General features: G+C 37.9%; 1 protein-coding gene across 1 annotated transcript in view; it reads right to left on the bottom strand.

Moving 5' to 3' along the window:
* ITPR2 (inositol 1,4,5-trisphosphate receptor type 2) overlaps window positions 1-18,667 on the bottom strand; it is a 487,108-nt gene that overhangs the window by 268,282 nt on the left and 200,159 nt on the right. Inside the window, exons 24-26 of the mRNA XM_063115575.1 lie at window positions 18,408-18,465; window positions 16,861-17,026; window positions 13,417-13,590 (exon numbers count right to left, since the gene is read on the bottom strand). Of these exons, the coding sequence (XP_062971645.1) occupies window positions 13,417-13,590; window positions 16,861-17,026; window positions 18,408-18,465 (398 nt within the window). The remainder of the gene's footprint in view (window positions 1-13,416; window positions 13,591-16,860; window positions 17,027-18,407; window positions 18,466-18,667) is intronic.

Here is an 18,667-nt window from a genome sequence, read left to right as displayed (position 1 = left end):
TAAGTGTACCATTCTGCTGGCTTCTCAATCCACCTGTTTGTGCACATTTCTACTGCTATCTCCCTAGTTCATACTTTCACAGCCTCACACCTGATTTTATGCAAAAGGCTCTTAACCAGTCCCCACCTTCGCCTCTTGTTCTCCTGAACCATTCTGGTTTCTGCCAGACTAAACCCAAGAATCTTCAAGGGCCCCGCATTTCCAGCCATTTTCAAATACGAATTGCTTATTCTTGTTGAATTTTGCTTTTCTAGTTATTATTCCTGAATATATGAGCTAATGTACTCCTCACGATCCTTCACAACAGGCCTGTGCTCTGTGTCTGGAGTGAAGCTTCCTCCAAAACGTCAGGCCCACACCGACCTCACTCTTGTCTGTGCTGCACAGTTCAGTATTTAATCAACAACCTTGGCATGCTGCTTTATGGGTGTTCATTCTTTGAGGGCAATATTCTATCATCTGGAATATTAGGTTTGATTCTAGATATCAAACTTTAAGAAAGGAGATGAGAAATTCAAGTCTGTACAAAGGCAAGTGAGCATGAGATTAAGGGACTGAAGTCACACTTTAAATAGAATGGCTGAAAGAAGGATTTTACTCTGGAGAAACAGGACAGTTAATCAAGCACAGGAGATTCCAATATGGTCCACATGACCTCAAACCTAGCATCAGCGAATAGACATTATAGGGACAAATATATGGGCTCAAAATAAGAGTTGTCTGTCACGAAGAACTGTCAAATAGAGTAGGCCAAAGTAGACTGCACAGAAACCCCTCCTATACAACGTCAAAAAGTGAGAGATAAAATATTTAAAATAGGGAGGCCAGAATCCATGAAAACACATAAAAATTTCAGATCAATAATCAAGCACTAGATTCAGTGGTGGTGGCCAGACACACACGCACACACACACACACACAAAAAAAAAAAAAAAAACAAAAAAAACAAGGAAACAAGGCCAGGATCCCAATCAAGATGCTTCCATCTGATTAGAGACCCTGGCATGGAGCCAGGAACATCTAAGGGAGACAACTGCAGTGATAAACCTGGGAAAGATACGGCCCACAAAAGAGCAAAGGGGTGCCTGTCTTGGCCTTGGGTCTGGTCAAAGCTAAAAAGATGGCAGGGGGTGGGGGAAGCGTTCTGGAGGTTCCTATACACAGCTCACTTTCACTCAAGATTTGGGACCAATAACAAAGTGGCCCAAAAATCCCAAGACAAAAATTGTGTCTAATAGGGTTACAGAATGTAGTATCCCAAAGTACCTCACCCAAGCAAATGAAATCTTCTGTAAATCAACTACAGGCCTCACAAGAATTCCACAATAATGTCCCAAAGAATGTGAGTTCATTAACAACAACAACAAATCACTAAACACCTAAGTAAATACATCCCAAGGACTTCTGCAAGAATAGCTAACTTAAAACTGCAAAGCATCCTCCTGTTACGAAACAACTAGATCCTAAACATAAACCGATTTTAAATACCTTTCTGGGTTCACAGAAAACAAAGAATGACTCCCAGAGACCCCACCCTCCAGGTTCTAAGGGGAAAAAAGTAACCTTGAAGCCAGATCTGAGAGCTCCAAGCTACACAATAAGATGGGATAAATTTCCCTAAAGGTAAATGACAATACAAGCTCTGCAACCCGAAGATTAAGTAAGCTCTGAGCAAGAGTCAAGTTTGGGAGCTAAACCTGAAACTCTTGACTTCATACAGGTGTGCAGGAAGTGTGATGTGGTCTCACAGGCTAGCAGCGCCCCCTGGCAACAGGCCAAAGTAATCACAGTTACTCTAAAGAGGAAACATCCCCTATTTCAACCCCCAGGACAGAGGTCAAAAGATATGAGTTCAAAACTTGCATGTGGATGTTTATAGCAGCTTTATTCACAATTGCCAAAAATTGCAAACAGCCAATATACCCTTCAGTAAGTGAGTGGATAGATAAACTAGTATATCCATGCAATGGACTATATTATTCCACGATAAAAAGAAATGAACTATCAAGCTACAAAAAGACACGGAGGAAACTTAAATGCACATTGCTAAGTGAAATAAGCAGGTCATGAAAAGCTACATACTGTATGGCTCCAACTGTATGACATTCTGGAAAACAAAAAACAACATAGACAGTGAAAAGGTTAATGGTTGCTAGGGGTTCAGGGGCTCATGGGGGAGAGATGAATAGATGGAGCACAGATGATTTTTAGGGCAATAAAACTATTCTGTATGATACTATAAGGGTGGATACATGACATGCATTTGTCAAAACCCACAGAACCATACAACACAAAGAGGGAACCCTAATAAACCATGGACTTTAGTTAATAACGTATCAATATTGGCTTGTCAATTTTAACAAACATACCACACTAATCCTAGATGTTAATAACAGGGGGAAATAAGAGGAAAGAAGATGGATTATATGGGAACCCTCTGTACCTTCTGTGTAATATTTCTCTAAACTTAAAACTGCTCTAAAAATAAAGTCTATTCAAAAGAATACGAGTTCATAATCAAAGAAGACCAAAACTATAATGAAACGAGCAACATGAATGAGAATCATAAGAAACTCCTGAGTACTTCAGATCCTATAACATAGTTTATAAAACAGCCATATGGAATCACAAAAATTAGAAAGCAACAAAACATGATCAATATGACCAAAAAGATTTTTAAAAATCAAATTTCAGGTATGGAAAAGTATAATGGCTAAAGTTAAAAATTCAGTTGGTAAGTAAATACAAATAATACATACCTGAAGAGAGACTCAGATGAGTCTAAAGAAATTATTCCACACACACCACAAAGTCACAGATATGGAAAATACAAAAAGGAAACTAATAGATATATATACTATAGTATACTATATAGATACTACATATATAATAGATACTATACAGTAACGTATTAGCAACATATATACTACTAAGGCTTAACATACACTTAATCGGAGTTTCAAAACCAAAGCACCACTATTCAATAGACAGCAAATATTTCAACAGCAGCAATGGGAGCCAGAAGACATGAGATAATATCGGAAATAAGAAAAAATAACTCTCAACGGAAAAAGTTTTTGCTCCACAGTAAAAAAAAAAAAAATTAATTTATAGGCATCTAATTAGCTTCAAAACATAAAGTAAAAATTACTAGAACTACAGGGGAAAATTGACAGGCCTGCCATTGTAGTGGGAAAAGTCAACAAATCTTTCTCATTTATATTTATGCTACAGATACGGAAGGATTTAAAAAGATAGTGAAAGAATAAGAACAAATTTATACCAATAAATTTGAAAACTTAAATACAAGGGGTCTTCAGAGAATTATGGAGAGATCTGTAGTACCTTCTAATTCCATTTTTCCACAGTTTTCGAAGTACCCTCATATATAGCTAGAAAAATATACAGCAAAATTGGCCCAAAATATAAAATTTGAAAACCATTAAAAAAAATTGAATCAGTAGTTAAAATCTCCTGACAAAGTAAATACAAGGTCCAAGCGGTTTTACAGACAAGTTTTAGCAAACATTATGAACAGATAATTCAAACCTTACACAAGAAAAAGTAATATTCTGCAATTAATTTTATGGGACTGGTCTAACCTTGATACCAACCCTTGACAGGAACAGTACAAGAAAGGAAAATTACAGGCCAATCTCACTGACAACATAGATGTAAAATCCTACAGAGAGTATTAACAAACTTAATCTAGCAATATTTTAAAAATCATGAAGACACTTTTATCCTAGAATGCAAGGTTATTATGGTGGAAGCTCTATTTAAGATTTACGTAAAGTGAACAGATTAAAGAAAAATAATATACTCTCTTGGGGTGAATCTACTGAGCAATGCTTGGGAAAGGTTTTCTGGCTCCTAAACAGGAATCCCAGAAATAGAAATACATATTTTTTCTGGATGGTGTCATACACAGATGTGATATCTAGGATGCTGCTGCCATGACGCATCCATGAGAAAGATCAGCCCCAGAATTAAGCCCATTGGCCCATGATGACAACACTAAGGCATTGAATTAATTAAAGCTGGATGGAGCCTTGCTTAACTTGTTGGTACATAATATATCCCTTTATTGTTTATAATTTCATATTGTTTATATTTTCAACTAAAGCCACATTAACTGACACACCACATCCACAAGGTTTCCTCATTTAATCTTTACAGCGATCATTATGTCCATTTTATAAATGATAAAAAAAAAAAACTTAGAGAATGAAAATAAGTGGCTCAAAATCACACATATACTAAGTGGCAAATTCTGAGGTGTCTGATTCCAAAACCCATACTGATCATTACCTATGCATTGTCGTCTCTACGCTGCATATTACTAACTGACATTCAGCATTCATGCCCATCTTGTTATGTCTTCCTGTATCACAGAGCTGGTTCCCAAATTCCTCTGCAGCTAAAGTTCAAATTCAATTCAGCTTCTGTCAATGAGATGAAATCATGTGGATTTTCAAAACCAAAATGAAAGTAAAGGGAATCTTCCTGTGATTGTGAAGGCTAAAAAGAAAATACCAGAAGATATGAGTGTTTCTGGTGAACTCCATGTTTCATTATCTTGTCACATGCCTTTAAAGTGTGAATCAGGGGCGGCAGCAGCAGCCAAAGCAGCTTCTTGACCTCTGAATCATGGCTGTGATTACTTGACCTTGAAATCAATAGTTCACTGGCAACCTCCAAACTGTACTACTCCAAACTTTTCAAAAATTAAATTCCTGGTTTCAAGATGGCGGCGGCTGCGGCAGCTGGCGCGGAGTAGCTGAGGTGGAAAAGGTGGCCACTGGGCCTCAGGCAGCCGGGAAACTTGTGGACCTTCCTCTGGCCATCTCTTAAGGGAGGACTGCTGCTGCTGGCCGGTCGTGGAGGCTCAACGCCACTTTGCCCCTGGCAGGAGAGGCTGCCTCATTTACAGGCAACAGCTTTGAAGTGTGGAGCAGGAAAAGAACTGATTCTTAGCTGCAAAAGTGAGTCGTGAAACAGGGAACACGGCGCCAGGGCTGCTGTGGATGCAGCCAGGATCCCGGAGGCTGGGGCCGCACTGAAGGCGGCCAGCTGCCCTATTCAGGATCCGAGGTTTCAGGCCGGCATTAAAGAAGATTCCTGGGAGCGCCCGAGCGGCGCCGCGACTGAACAGCCCGAGGCGGCAGCGCTGAGAACACGGAAGGCAACAAACCAGAGACAGAGCGAGCGCCCGACCTGGCACAGCACTGTGAGTGATCCCTGGCACAGCTCTGTTCGGGGGGTGGATGCCCACGCGGCTCCCCGCCTGCACCACCAGGCCACTCACTGCCCCGGTGCTGCCTCCATTTTCCCAGGTGCGGGCAGCTCCGCCCTGCTCGGCCATCACTGAGCCCATTTGCTTGGCCTGGCGGGGGCTTTCCGGACCCTGCGGGCCGGCCTCCTCTCCCACTCCCTCCGTGGTTCTCTGGCAGGGCTGGGGATGTGGGGCATCCCGACCAGTTTTGGGAGGGCTAGGAAGTACGGGCGGGCCGACTGTCACTCCACCACGCCCTGGACTCCGGCCCGGTAAACTTCCTGTTACTGGGAGGCAGATACCATCTCTGCGACCACCAGTTTGGAAAAAAGCCTAACGAATTTCTGGTTGGGAATAGTGTGGTAGGAGAGTTCCCAGGTCCGCTTGAACCTGCCGGAGAGCAGGCTGCAGGCGGGCACTAGACTCGGTTTATACCGGGGGGATACAAAGGTGAACAAGACCCGAGAAAGATCTACACAGTGCTACAAAGGCACCCAGAGAGACCGGTCGTCTGTGCCTAGCAGAAACCTGGTAGACTTCCTGGGCGAGGCGGTGCTGAGCAGGGTCTTGAAGGCCCAGCTGATAGACGAGGGGTGCAGAAGACACGCCCCAGCCCAGCACAGTGTGCACAGAGGGGGGAGACGTGCGGCCAGGGAGGCGGAGACTCGACAGAAACCACACACCCGGTGGGGTCGCCACTGCACGATCTAACAGCCTGGGCCAGAGCACACGGAACGGGGAGAAGTCCTGTACAGAAAGTGAAAGCTCAACAGAGATCACACACCCTGTGGTACGTGATCCACCAGCCCAGCAGAGTCCAAGCTGACCAGAAAGGTGGCTCCCCGGAGAAGCCCAAGACCCGAGGCAACCACACACACAAGACACTAGAGGCCAACTGAGCAGTCACGGTGGGAGCCATACCAAATTGGCAACCACAGCAACATCCTAGTTAGTCATTAGTCTTAAACCGGTGGACTGTGAAACCCCCTGCCACAATGAATAAACACCAAAAAAAAGACACCAGAAATACAAAAAATCAAGAAAGTACACCACCAAAAGTTAATAAATCTCATACTCTAGATCCTATAGAACAAGAAGCCCTTGAAATAACTGACAAGGAATTTCGAGTGATAATTCTAAGGAAACTGAATGAGATACAAGAAAACTCAGCTAGACATCATGATGAAATGAGGAAAAGTATACAGGATCTGAAAGAGGAAATATACAAGGAAATCAATGTCCTGAAAAAAAATGTAGCAGAACTTGCTGAACTGAAGAAGTTATTCAGCGAAATAAAAAACACAACGGAGAGTTTAACCAGCAGGCTTGTCGAAGTTGAAGAGAGAACCTCTGAACTTGAAGATGGGCTGTTTGAAATAACACAAGCAGACAAAAAGAAAGAAAAAAGAATCAAGGACATGGAAGAAAATCTGAGAGAGATATCAGACAACCTCAAGCGCTCAAATATCCGAGTCATGGGTATTCCAGAAGGGGAGGAAAATGGAGATTCCATTGAAAACATATTCAACAAAATAGTGGCAGAAAACTTCCCAGGTATAGGAAAAATCACAGATCTTCAGATCCAGGAAGCTCAACGATCTCCAAACGTATTCAACCCAAAAAGGCCTTCTCCAAGACATGTCATAGTCAAATTGGCAAAACTCAGAGACAAAGAGAGAATCTTAAAAGCTGCAAGAGAGAAGCGTCAAATCACCTATAAGGGAGCCCCAATCAGGTTAACATCAGACTTTTCATCACAAACCCTAAAAGCTAGAAAGGAATGGGATGATATTTTCAAAATACTAAAAGACAAAGATTGCCAGCCAAGAATACTCTACCCTGCAAGGCTATCCTTCCGAAATGAGGGGCAAATAGTATATTTCTCAGACAAACAAAAACTGCGGGAGTTCACTACCACAAGACCACCCTTACAAGAAATCCTCAAGGGAGTACTGGGTTTGGTTCCTGAAAAATAACTACCACTGCCATAAAAACCTAAGAAAAATCTAAACCCGCTAGTACAATAAAAATGGCATTCATGAAGAGAAAACAACCTAACAAAAATACTATCTACAACCTAAGGAACCAACAAACAAAGAAACCAAACAGTAAATCAGAAAGCAAGGAACAAAAGACACCTAAGACAACCAAACAACCAATAAAATGCTAGGAATAAATCAACACCTTTCAATAACAACTCTTAATGTTAAAGGCTTAAATTCCCCAATTAAAAGACACAGACTGGCTGACTGGATCAAAAAGCAGGACCCAACTATATGCTGCCTACAAGAGACCCACCTCACCCATAAAGATTCACACAGACTAAGAGTGAAAGGATGGAAAAAGATTTACCATGCAAACAGAAAAGAAAAACGAGCTGGAGTGGCTATTCTTATATCTGACAAAATAGACTTTAAACTAAAAACCATAAAAAGAGACAATGAGGGACACTACTTAATGATAAAAGGACTGATCCATCAAGAAGACATAACAATCATAAATATGTACGCACCCAATGTTGGAGCAGCCAGATTTATAAAACAAACTCTATTAGACCTAAAGAAGGAAATAGACACTAATACCATAATAGCAGGGGACCTGAACACTCCACTGTCAATATTAGACAGATCATCTAGGCAAAGAATCAGTAGAGAAGCACAAGATCTAAACAAGACTCTAGACCAATTGGAATTGGCAGATATCTACAGAACATTCCACCCAACAACCTCAGAATATTCATTCTTCTCATCAGCACATGGATCATTCTCCAAGATAGATCACATATTAGGTCACAAATCAAGTCTCAATAAATTCAAAAAAATTGGAATTATCCCATGTATCTTCTCAGACCACAATGGATTAAAACTAGAAATTAATAACAAACAAAACTCTGGAAACTATACAAACACATGGAAATTAAACAGCATTCTACTTAATGACATATGGGTCCAAGAAGAAATCAAGCAGGAAATCAAAAAGTTTATTGAAACTAATGAAAACAATGATACATCATACCAAAACCTGTGGGATACTGCAAAAGCAGTATTGAGGGGAAAATTTATTGCATTAAATGCTCACTTCAGAAGAATGGAAAGATGGCAAGTGAACAACCTAACACTTCACCTTAAAGAACTAGAAAAACAAGAACAATCCAATCCTAAAGTTAGCAGACGGAAAGAAATCATTAAGATCAGAGCAGAACTGAATGAAATTGAAAACCAAAAAACAATTCAAAAGATCAACGAATCAAAAAGTTGGTTTTTTGAAAAGATAAATAAAATTGACAAACCATTAGCATGGCTAACAAAAAAAACAAGAGAGAAGACTCAAATAACAAAAATTAGAAATGAAAAAGGCGATATTACAACTGATTCATCTGAAATACAAGGAATCATTCGAGACTACTATAAACAACTATACGCCAACAAATTTGAAAATCTGGAGGAAATGGATAAATTTCTGGACACACACAAGCTCCCAAAACTGAACCGTGAAGACGTAGAAAATTTGAACAGACCAATAACAATAAAGGAGATTGAAGCTGTTATCAGAAGGCTCCCAACAAAGAAAAGCCCAGGACCAGATGGATTCACAGCAGAATTTTACCAAACATTCAAACAGGAATTGACACCGATTCTTTACAAACTATTCCAAAAGATTGAAACGGACGCAAATCTCCCAAACTCATTCTATGAAGCAAACATCATCCTGATACCAAAACCAGGTAAAGATATAACCAAAAAAGAAAACTACAGGCCGAGATCCTTGATGAATATAGATGCAAAAATCCTCACTAAAATACTAGCAAACAGAATACAGCAACACATACGAAAAATTATTCATCACGATCAAGTGGGATTCATCCCAGGGATGCAAGGTTGGTTCAACATACGCAAATCAATAAATGTGATACACCATATTAATAAACTCAAACACAAGGACCATATGATCATCTCTATAGATGCTGAAAAAGCATTTGATAAAGTTCAGCACTCATTCATGACAAAGACCCTCTATAAGATAGGTATAGAGGGAAAGTATCTCAACATAATTAAAGCCATATATGACAAACCCACTGCCAATATCATCCTGAATGGGGAAAAGCTGAAAGCTTTTCCTTTAAGAACAGGCACTAGACAAGGATGCCCACTCTCACCACTCCTATTCAACATAGTGTTGGAAGTACTAGCCAGAGCAATCAGAGAAGAGAAGGAAATAAAGGGCATCCAGATTGGAAAAGATGAAGTCAAACTGTCCCTGTTTGCAGATGACATGATCCTATATATCGAACAGCCTAAAACCTCTACAAAAAAACTGTTGGAATTGATAAATGATTTCAGCACAGTAGCAGGATACAAAATCAACACACAAAAATCAGTAGCATTTCTTTTCTCCAATAGTGAACATGGAGAAGGAGAAATCAAGAAAGCCTGCCCATTTACAATAGCCACCAAAAAAATAAAATACTTAGGAATTGAGTTAACCAAGGAGGTGAAAAATCTCTATAATGAGAACTACAAACCACTGCTGAGAGAAATTAGAGAGGATACAAGAAGATGGAAAGATATTCCATGCTCTTGGATTGGAAGAATCAACATAGTGAAAATGTCCATACTACCCAAAGTGATATACAAATTCAATGCAATCCCCATCAAAATTCCAAAGACATTTTTCTCAGAAATGGAAAAAACTATTCAGACATTTATATGGAACAATAAAAGACCACGAATAGCCAAAGCAATGCTCAGCAAAAAAAATAAAGCTGGAGGCATAACACTACCTGACTTTAAGCTATACTACAAAGCTATAATAACCAAAACAGTATGGTACTGGCATAAAAACAGACACACTGACCAATGGAATAGAATAGAGAATCCAGAAATCAACCCACACACTTACTGCCATCTGATCTTTGACAAAGGCACCAAGCCTATTCACTGGGGAAGGGACTGCCTCTTCAGCAAGTGGTGCTGGGAAAACTGGATATCGATATGCAGGAGAATGAAACTAGATCCATACCTCTCACCGTATACTAAAATCAACTCAAAATGGATTAAGGATTTAAATATACACCCTGAGACAATAAAACTTCTTAAAGAAAACATAGGGGAAACACTTCAGGAAATAGGACTGGGCACAGACTTCATGAATACGACCCCAAAAGCACGGGCAACCAAAGGAAAAATAAACAAATGGGATTATATCAAACTAAAAAGCTTCTGCACAGCAAAAGAAACAATTAAAAGAGTTAAAAGACAACCAACAGAGTGGGAGAAAATATTTGCAAAATATACATCTGACAAAGGATTAATATCCAGAATATATAAGGAACTCAAACAACTTTACAAGAAGAAAACAAGCAACCCAATTAAAAAATGGGCAAAAGAGCTAAGTAGGCATTTCTCTAAGGAAGATATCCAAATGGCCAACAGACATATGAAAAAATGCTCAACATCACTCAGCATCCGGGAAATGCAAATCAAAACCACATTGAGATACCATCTAACCCCAGTTAGGATGGCTAAAATCCAAAAGACTATGAACGATAAATGCTGGCGAGGCTGCGGAGAAAAAGGAACTCTCATACATTGTTGGTGGGACTGCAAAATGGTGCAGCCTCTATGGAAAAGGGTATGGAGGTTCCTTAAACAATTGCAAATAGATCTACCATACGACCCAGCCATCCCACTGTTGGGAATATACCCAGAGGAATGGAAATCATCAAGTCGAAGGTATACCTGTTCCCCATTGTTCATCGCAGCACTCTTTACAATAGCCAAGAGTTGGAACCAGCCCAAATGCCCATCATCAGATGAGTGGATACGGAAAATGTGGTAAATCTACACAATGGAATACTACTCAGCTATAAAAACGAATGAAATACTGCCATTTGCAACAACATGGATGGACCTCGAGAGAATTATATTAAGTGAAACAAGTCAGGCACAGAAAGAGAAATACCACATGTTCTCACTTATTGGTGGGAGCTAAAAATTAATATATAAATTCACACACACACATACACACATACACACACAAACCGGGGGGGGGGAGAAGATATAACAACCACAATTATTTGAAGTTGATACAACAAACAAACAGAAAGGACATGGTTGGGGGGGAGGGGTGGAGGGAGAAGGGAGGGAGGTTTTGGTAATGGGGAGCATTAATCAGCTACAATGTATATCGACAAAATAAAATTTAAAAAAAAAAAAAAAAAAAATTAAATTCCTTGTATGAAATCACTTCCTCCTTTGAAGTACCTAAAATTGTTACCATTTTCCTGAACCAATAAATCCTGAACTAAACAAATAAATATGTAAATACCAGCTTGATTGACTTATATTCATCTGAAACCCCTAGAAAAATAGTTATATAATCCACACATTATGCAGTTTTATCTTTAAGATGTCCTCAGTCAAACCACTTGCTCATCTTCTTTCATACATAAACACAAACTGTTTATTAAACTTCTAAGAGGATTCCATAGACATACACTATAAGGAAGGCTCTTTCTTCTACCTACACTTGAAGAGTGGGGACTTAAACTGTAAACTAGTGATTAACATCTTTCATGGAACATCTCGCCAATAGTCTTAAGAGATTTTTTTGCAAACCTCTACAAAGAGCATAATGCATTTTCCTAAGGCTTAGGGTTGTTCTATATTTTTAAAAAAGAACAGACTTTTTTGAAAGGAGAAGCAACATTACACTAGTTCTCTAGAATATGCAGAAAATATGTATTTTCAAAAGAAAGAGGTATTGTAACTTGTGAGGGCATGCATTTCCCTTAATATCACTAAATAGCATATCAGAAAATGAAATCTTGCATTAAAGAACCTGAACCTTATCATCAAAAAGATCTGAGTTCAAATCCTAGTTCAGTCACGAAGAGCTGATTGACATTGAGGAAGTCTTTGGGTTCACTGAGCTTCAGTTAATTCATCCTTAGACACATGATGTTTATAACTATATCCAAAGTTCACCATAATATTTAAAAAAAGATTCCATGGATAAAAATGTCTGCTACAAGACATGACACATAAGTACTAAAATAATGTTGTTTTCTTTTATTTCTTAAATATGTTATGAAGAACTCTAACCCCACCCCACCCCTAAAAAAAGCCATAAAACAAATGTTAATGGAGTAGAAATTCTACATTCTACTGCAACATTACAAAATCACAAAAAATAGTTTCTAAAAGACTGAGTCAAAAATTTCATGCAGGTAAGTGGTAATTAGTCCTGAGACAAGTAAGAAGTAGTAGCCCACCATTTCAACTTCCCTTTGAAACTTTTAGCATTTTGATTACTGGAATTATTTCCTGCTCAGTCATCATTCTTAACTCCAAAATATTTTAGGTACTCCAACAAACATAAAAGCTAGGGTAGGTAAACCCACCTAAACAGTTTATACTCCTTCAGATTAAAAAACTAGATAAAACACTAGACAAGCATTTATGAAACTTTATGTATCATCAGTTGTGATGTCAGTACTGGTCTGCTTTAATCTAGCATTACCACTAAACCACTGTTTGAAAAGAAGAAAAAGGACATGTATTTCATGAAATGTGAAAACAGCAATGAATTAACATACTAAAAACTAAAATCAATACAACAGAAGATTCAAGATCAGCACCTGAATGTAACTATTTACACCAAACATGGATTTTTGGTATTTTTGTGTTGGCAATAAAGCATATTGTCCTTCCATTTAAATATCTTTAATATATTACATAAGGATATGCCATGATGAAAGAAATGATTTTCAGGTTGGCAAAAAACAGCTGCAGTGAAAGGTGACAAAATTCACCTCTCTCCACAGGTCTCAACTTAGGGACCGTTCCTTTGCTCTCCTTCCCACTCCCTCTTGTTGTCCTGATTCCTGGATTATAGGACTTATACTGGAAATGATAAACAGTGAAAACCAAGAGAGATGAGATAAAAATTGGTAGCAATTGATAAGAATTAAACAAAATGTGGGTTTAAGGAGTTAATTGACTTGGCAACTGAAAATTTTATACGCTGTTGCTCAGAACAAAATTTTTCTTATGAATAATTTTGATCGTAGAGCATATTATCACATATCTGACTTAAAAGATATTGTTTGGATTTTTTAAAAATAGATCTTAAAAACGAACCTCAATTGGTTCTTCACCACCTTTCACTTGATTTTCACCCATTTCTCCATTCTCATAGCTGCTGCTCTTTTCAACCCATAGCTCAGACTTTTCTACAGTCAGTCGTAGCTGGTCAAGATCTGCCTTGATTTGCTTGTAGTTATCTACATCTTGATTGGATACCAATAATTGGACCTGAAAGAAGAGTTTCAACACTTAATTTACTTATGGAACATCCTTTATTCCTATTTCCTTTATATCTAAAATCCCAAGTCATTAAATATATTTATCTTAGTTGAAGTTCAATATTTCCAGAACATTTATGAGTATTTTAGATGTATATTGACTATGAAAATTTACCTGGAAGTGTTTGTGAAATCTAACCAAAATATTCACATGCTATAAATGATTTTTTAGGTCCTAGGCAGGAGCTGTGGGCATCCCTCACTGCCCAACAGAAGGTAGTAGCACACCCAGGGTCCTAGGCAGGAGCCATGGGCATCCTCCATCCCCCCTCCCACCTGACAGAAGGCAGGAGCATGCCAAAAACACAAGGAGAGTCACTAGCAGAGACCAGAAAAAGAAGAGGAAGTCTCTCTCCTCAAAACACACTCCAGAGTAATAGAAGACGCAACTGACCTATCAGATGACCAGACATCAATGCAGAGATACTAGAGATACAAAAAAAAAAAAAAAAAAAAACCAAGAAAATATGACACCACCAAAGGAATACAGTAATTCTCAAGTACCAGACCCTAGAAAGCAAGAAACTCTTGAAATGACTGCAAAGGAATTCTAAGTAACTATCTGAAGGAAATTCAGTGAGATGCAAGAAGACTCGGTTAAACATCATAATGGAAGGAGATAAAATATCCAAAACTCAAAGGAGGAAATTTACAAAGAGATTAATACCTTAAGAAAGAATGTAGCAGAATTCCTGGCAATAAAGGACTCATTCAAGGAAATAAATTTTAAAAAACACAACCAAGAGCTTAAGCAGCAGGCTAGAGCAAGCATAAGAAAGAATTTCTGATCTTGAAGATAAACTTTTCAAAATAACTGATGCAGACAAAAAAAAAAAAAGGAAAAAAGAATTTTAAAAAATGAAGAAAACCTAAGAGAGCTAGCAGACAAATTTAAGCATACAAACATCCAAATCGTGGCTGTTCCAGAAGGGGAGGAGAAAGGAAAAGACATTGAAGACCTATTCAACAAGATAATAATGGAAAACTTCCTAGGTATAGGGAGAGACATGAACCTTCAGATCCAAAAGGCTCAAAGATCTCCAAACAGATTCAACCCAGAAAGATCCTCTCCAAGACACATTATAATCAAAGTGGCAAAGCTCAAAGACAAAGAAAGAATCCTAAAGGCAGCAAGAGAAAAGTGTCAAGTCATCTATAAGGGAGCCCCTACCAGACTAACAGCAGACTTCTCAACAGAAACCCTACAGGCCAGAAGAAAATGGGGTGATATATCCAAAGTATTAAAAGAAAAACACTGCCAGCCTAGAATACCATATCCAGCAAGGTTATCCTTCACAAATAAGGAAGAAATAGTGTATTCCCCATACAAACAAAAACTGCAAGAGTTCACCACCATACCACCAACCCTGCCAAAATTATCCAGGGAGTCCTACATCTGGAACCTGAAAAACAATAATCACTATTACGAATACACAAGAAAGAACAAAACCCACTGGTAGAACAAAAAATGCCAATAAGAAAGAGAAGTAAATTAAATCTTACCACATCAAAAACACAACAAATGTCAAAGACAAACAATAAAAGGAGAAAGGGAACACAAGATGTTTCAAACATCCAAACAAAAAAGCTGTCTTCAAGAGACCCACCCCACCTCCCACATTTATCACAGCTCTATTTACAATAGCTAAGAGTTGGAACCAACCTAAATGTCCATTGACGGACGGCTAAACAAGGAAAATGTGGTACATATGCACAATGGAATAGTACTCTGCCATAAAAACGAATGAAATTCTGCCTTCTGCAGCAACATGGATGAACTTAGAGAAAATTTTGTTAAGTGAAAAAAGAGAAATACTGTATGTCCTCACGCATAAGTGGGAGCTGAAAGAAAAAGTAAACAAAAAGAAAGAAATGAAGATTCAACAATCACAATAATTCATTGAACTTCCAAAAGGAGAGAATGGAACTGAGGCGACCAGAGGTAGGAAAGGGGGAGTGGGAGAGGATTTAGTAAGAAATTGGTAAAGGGCCACAAAAAATGATTACATTGTGAAATAATAAATATAGGAAAAAAATAAAATAAAAATTAAGAAAAAATAAAATAAAAGGTAAAGATTTTCTGCTCTTAAACTTAGATCTGTAGCTTTTAATAATATTGGCTATCTTTTTTTATTTTAATAAATTTTCTACACCTCAAATAACAGTTTTTTAAAAAAACAAGTGGGCCCTCGTAAGACTTTTCAAAGTGCTAAAGACCAATTTAAGATAAAAGATACCCTAATTTCACTGCTGAAGTTCATTTCTCTGAGACTCTCTGTTTGTAAAGAGGTAGGAACAGAAAAATAAGTGGAAGAAACTATTAATAGATACAATCTAAATCTCATGATATAAAATTTTATTTTATTATAATTTATATGTATTACATGTCATATACATATATATATGCACAATTATATTTATAGTCATGCACTACATAGCGTTTCAGTCAACAAAAGATGGCATATACAATGGAGGTACTATGAGATTATAATGGCTCTACCACATAGCCTTGCTCTGTAGTAGGCTATACCATCTAGGTTTGTGTAAGTAACACTCTATGAGGTTCCCACAACAAAATTGCCAAATAGTGCATTTCTCAGAATGCATCCCCACCACTAAGGGATGCATGACTGTATTCATGACTACCCTTTTATTTCATATTCTTTAACGTATTCCTGTAAAACTTCCTAATAAGATCAATGCTCTATTAAATAAAATAAATATTAGTGAAACACATGTAAGCACTTAGATATTACTAATTAATAATCTCTACATGGATGTCTTATTCAGTGATCACAAAGAAAAAGCTTAGATCCATAACAGTTCCTCTTTTTTTTTGAATTTTTACATTTTTCAATCACAAAATATTTATTTAAGGGCTACTGCTTGTCCTACACAAGATTATCAGTAAAATTTGGAATCAAAATAATAGCAGTGGCAATGAAACTCCCAATATGTTATTATCCCCCAGGCCTTCCTAAATCATAGGGCCGGTCATTTATATTAAAGATATTAACTGGAATTCACTTGCAGGGAACTCTTTCTAAAATAGACCATGTCTTGGTGTAGACAAGGCCATAACCATGTTTAAAAATGGAAATTGTCCCCAGGAAAAGCCATACCATCTCATTAACTCTGAAACCATGAAGTCAGCATGGATGTTATAAACAACATTTTCAGAGCTTCTACTATGGAACCATTGAGGGCTACTCAATCTTACCTGTTTAAATGCCTGTAAAACTTCTGCTCTCTGGCTGAAATGCTTGAACAGTAGCTGCAGGGCCCCAGAGAGCAAAGGAGGGTAGTCATGCATGATCAGATGAATGAGGACCCGTAAAAATGTCCTGCCTCCTTCATCATCAAGTTGAACTGGATTTTTTTCCTTTCTATAAAATGAAAAATAATGCTAAAGCAACTTATATTAACATAATATCCACACGTAAGTGATTAAAATGGGGTATATGGTCTCAGAGTTATATCACGTGTTTTCCCATTTTTGCTTTCTTTCCCCTCATGTAACTGATGAGAAAACAATCACAAAGAAAAACATATGTTTGTCCATGAAAGCAGAGGTGACTGACTGACCATCCTAGTTTGTCCAAGGCTGTGGGGATTCCTAGGCAGATTGGGATGAATTGGTCACCCAGACATAAACAAAAAATAGGCATCTGAATCGATCCAAAATCATTTATTGAGAAGACATACCAGGCTGGATGCCATACACCAATGCTTGATTTTCCCCGGAGACCTAGATGCCCCTACCTGACAGGTGTGGGGGTGGGGGGGCTGGAGAAGGGCAGTGCACACGTGTGTGACCCATCGTCAGAACAGCACTGTACGTGTGGTATATGTGGACTCCGAATAGGAGTCCATTGGAATAAAACGTCCATCTATTTTAAGGTGAAATGATATACTGGTTTATTCTCTCTTCCAGGAAATAATGAAATACTTCAATAGGAAAACTCAACAACAAAAACGGGTACTACAATATAAAAACAAAGCTACACGAACCATTCACTAGAGATAAAAATCCTTTTTGGTTCCCTTAATTTTTAATTCTTGTTTATCTTTCTAATAATACCACCAACAAATGCAATAAAAAGCTTAGTACAGACTTTTTTTAGCCTCTTATGTCAAGTCTGTAATAAAAATGAACACTAGAAACTCAATAATTTGTAGCTTATTTTACTTTTTTTACTTTTTCTTTTTGATTGCTATTTGTTTCATTTCTGAAAAAAAGAAGGAAACAACCTTAAAAACATAAATGGCAGGGTTCCTGATAACAAAGGCAGGTAATCATACCAAAGGCATTTCATTTTCTTTAACCATGGATATTTCCAATTGGCAGAAAATAGCCTTATTTCTCACATATAAAGTTAATGACAACATTAAAAGAAGTTCCTTTCTTGCATCAGATATCTAAGAGAGAAGCAATGTTTTACAAGATGCAGTGATATTTATACCAGGGGAGTTAAAGGGCATTCTTGTGCTGTCGTTATCTGAGGAAAGAAAAGCAAAGAATTCAGGGAAAAGTTCAATACACTGATCTCACCCCTCTTGTCCTTTCCTTTTTACCTGACCTAAAGAAAAGCTATGCTTTCTCCTCTACAGTAAATTAGCAGCTTCATTTCTGGTAGAATTTATGTTAGCAAAAATACACGCCGAAAAATAAATAGATACAGGCAGGTGAACAATAACAAAGTATCAATAAAATTCTAAGTAAAGTCTTATTCACAGTACGATAAAGATACATGAATGTTATCATACCTTCCAGCAAACATAGTTTCTGCCTGAGCTGCAATTTCATCTATATCAGGAACAATAGCTGCGAAGAAAAATGGTAAAATCCATTCTTTATCTTATCTTAATAAGAGCCACAATGTTTTTCAATGTAAACGTTTTTAAACTAATGTATTGCTGTAGTCAAAGGTATATTTAAGTAATCAGAAAGCACCATTTACAAAGGTGCCTCTTACCTATATGTGTGTCTCTATACATATGCATCATACACACACACACACACACAC

This window comes from Cynocephalus volans, chromosome 12 (assembly GCF_027409185.1).
Source record: "Cynocephalus volans isolate mCynVol1 chromosome 12, mCynVol1.pri, whole genome shotgun sequence".
NCBI lineage: Eukaryota > Metazoa > Chordata > Mammalia > Dermoptera > Cynocephalidae > Cynocephalus > Cynocephalus volans.
The sequence above is the reverse complement of the archived record's forward strand: the minus strand, read 5'-3'. Positions and strand labels throughout refer to the sequence as shown.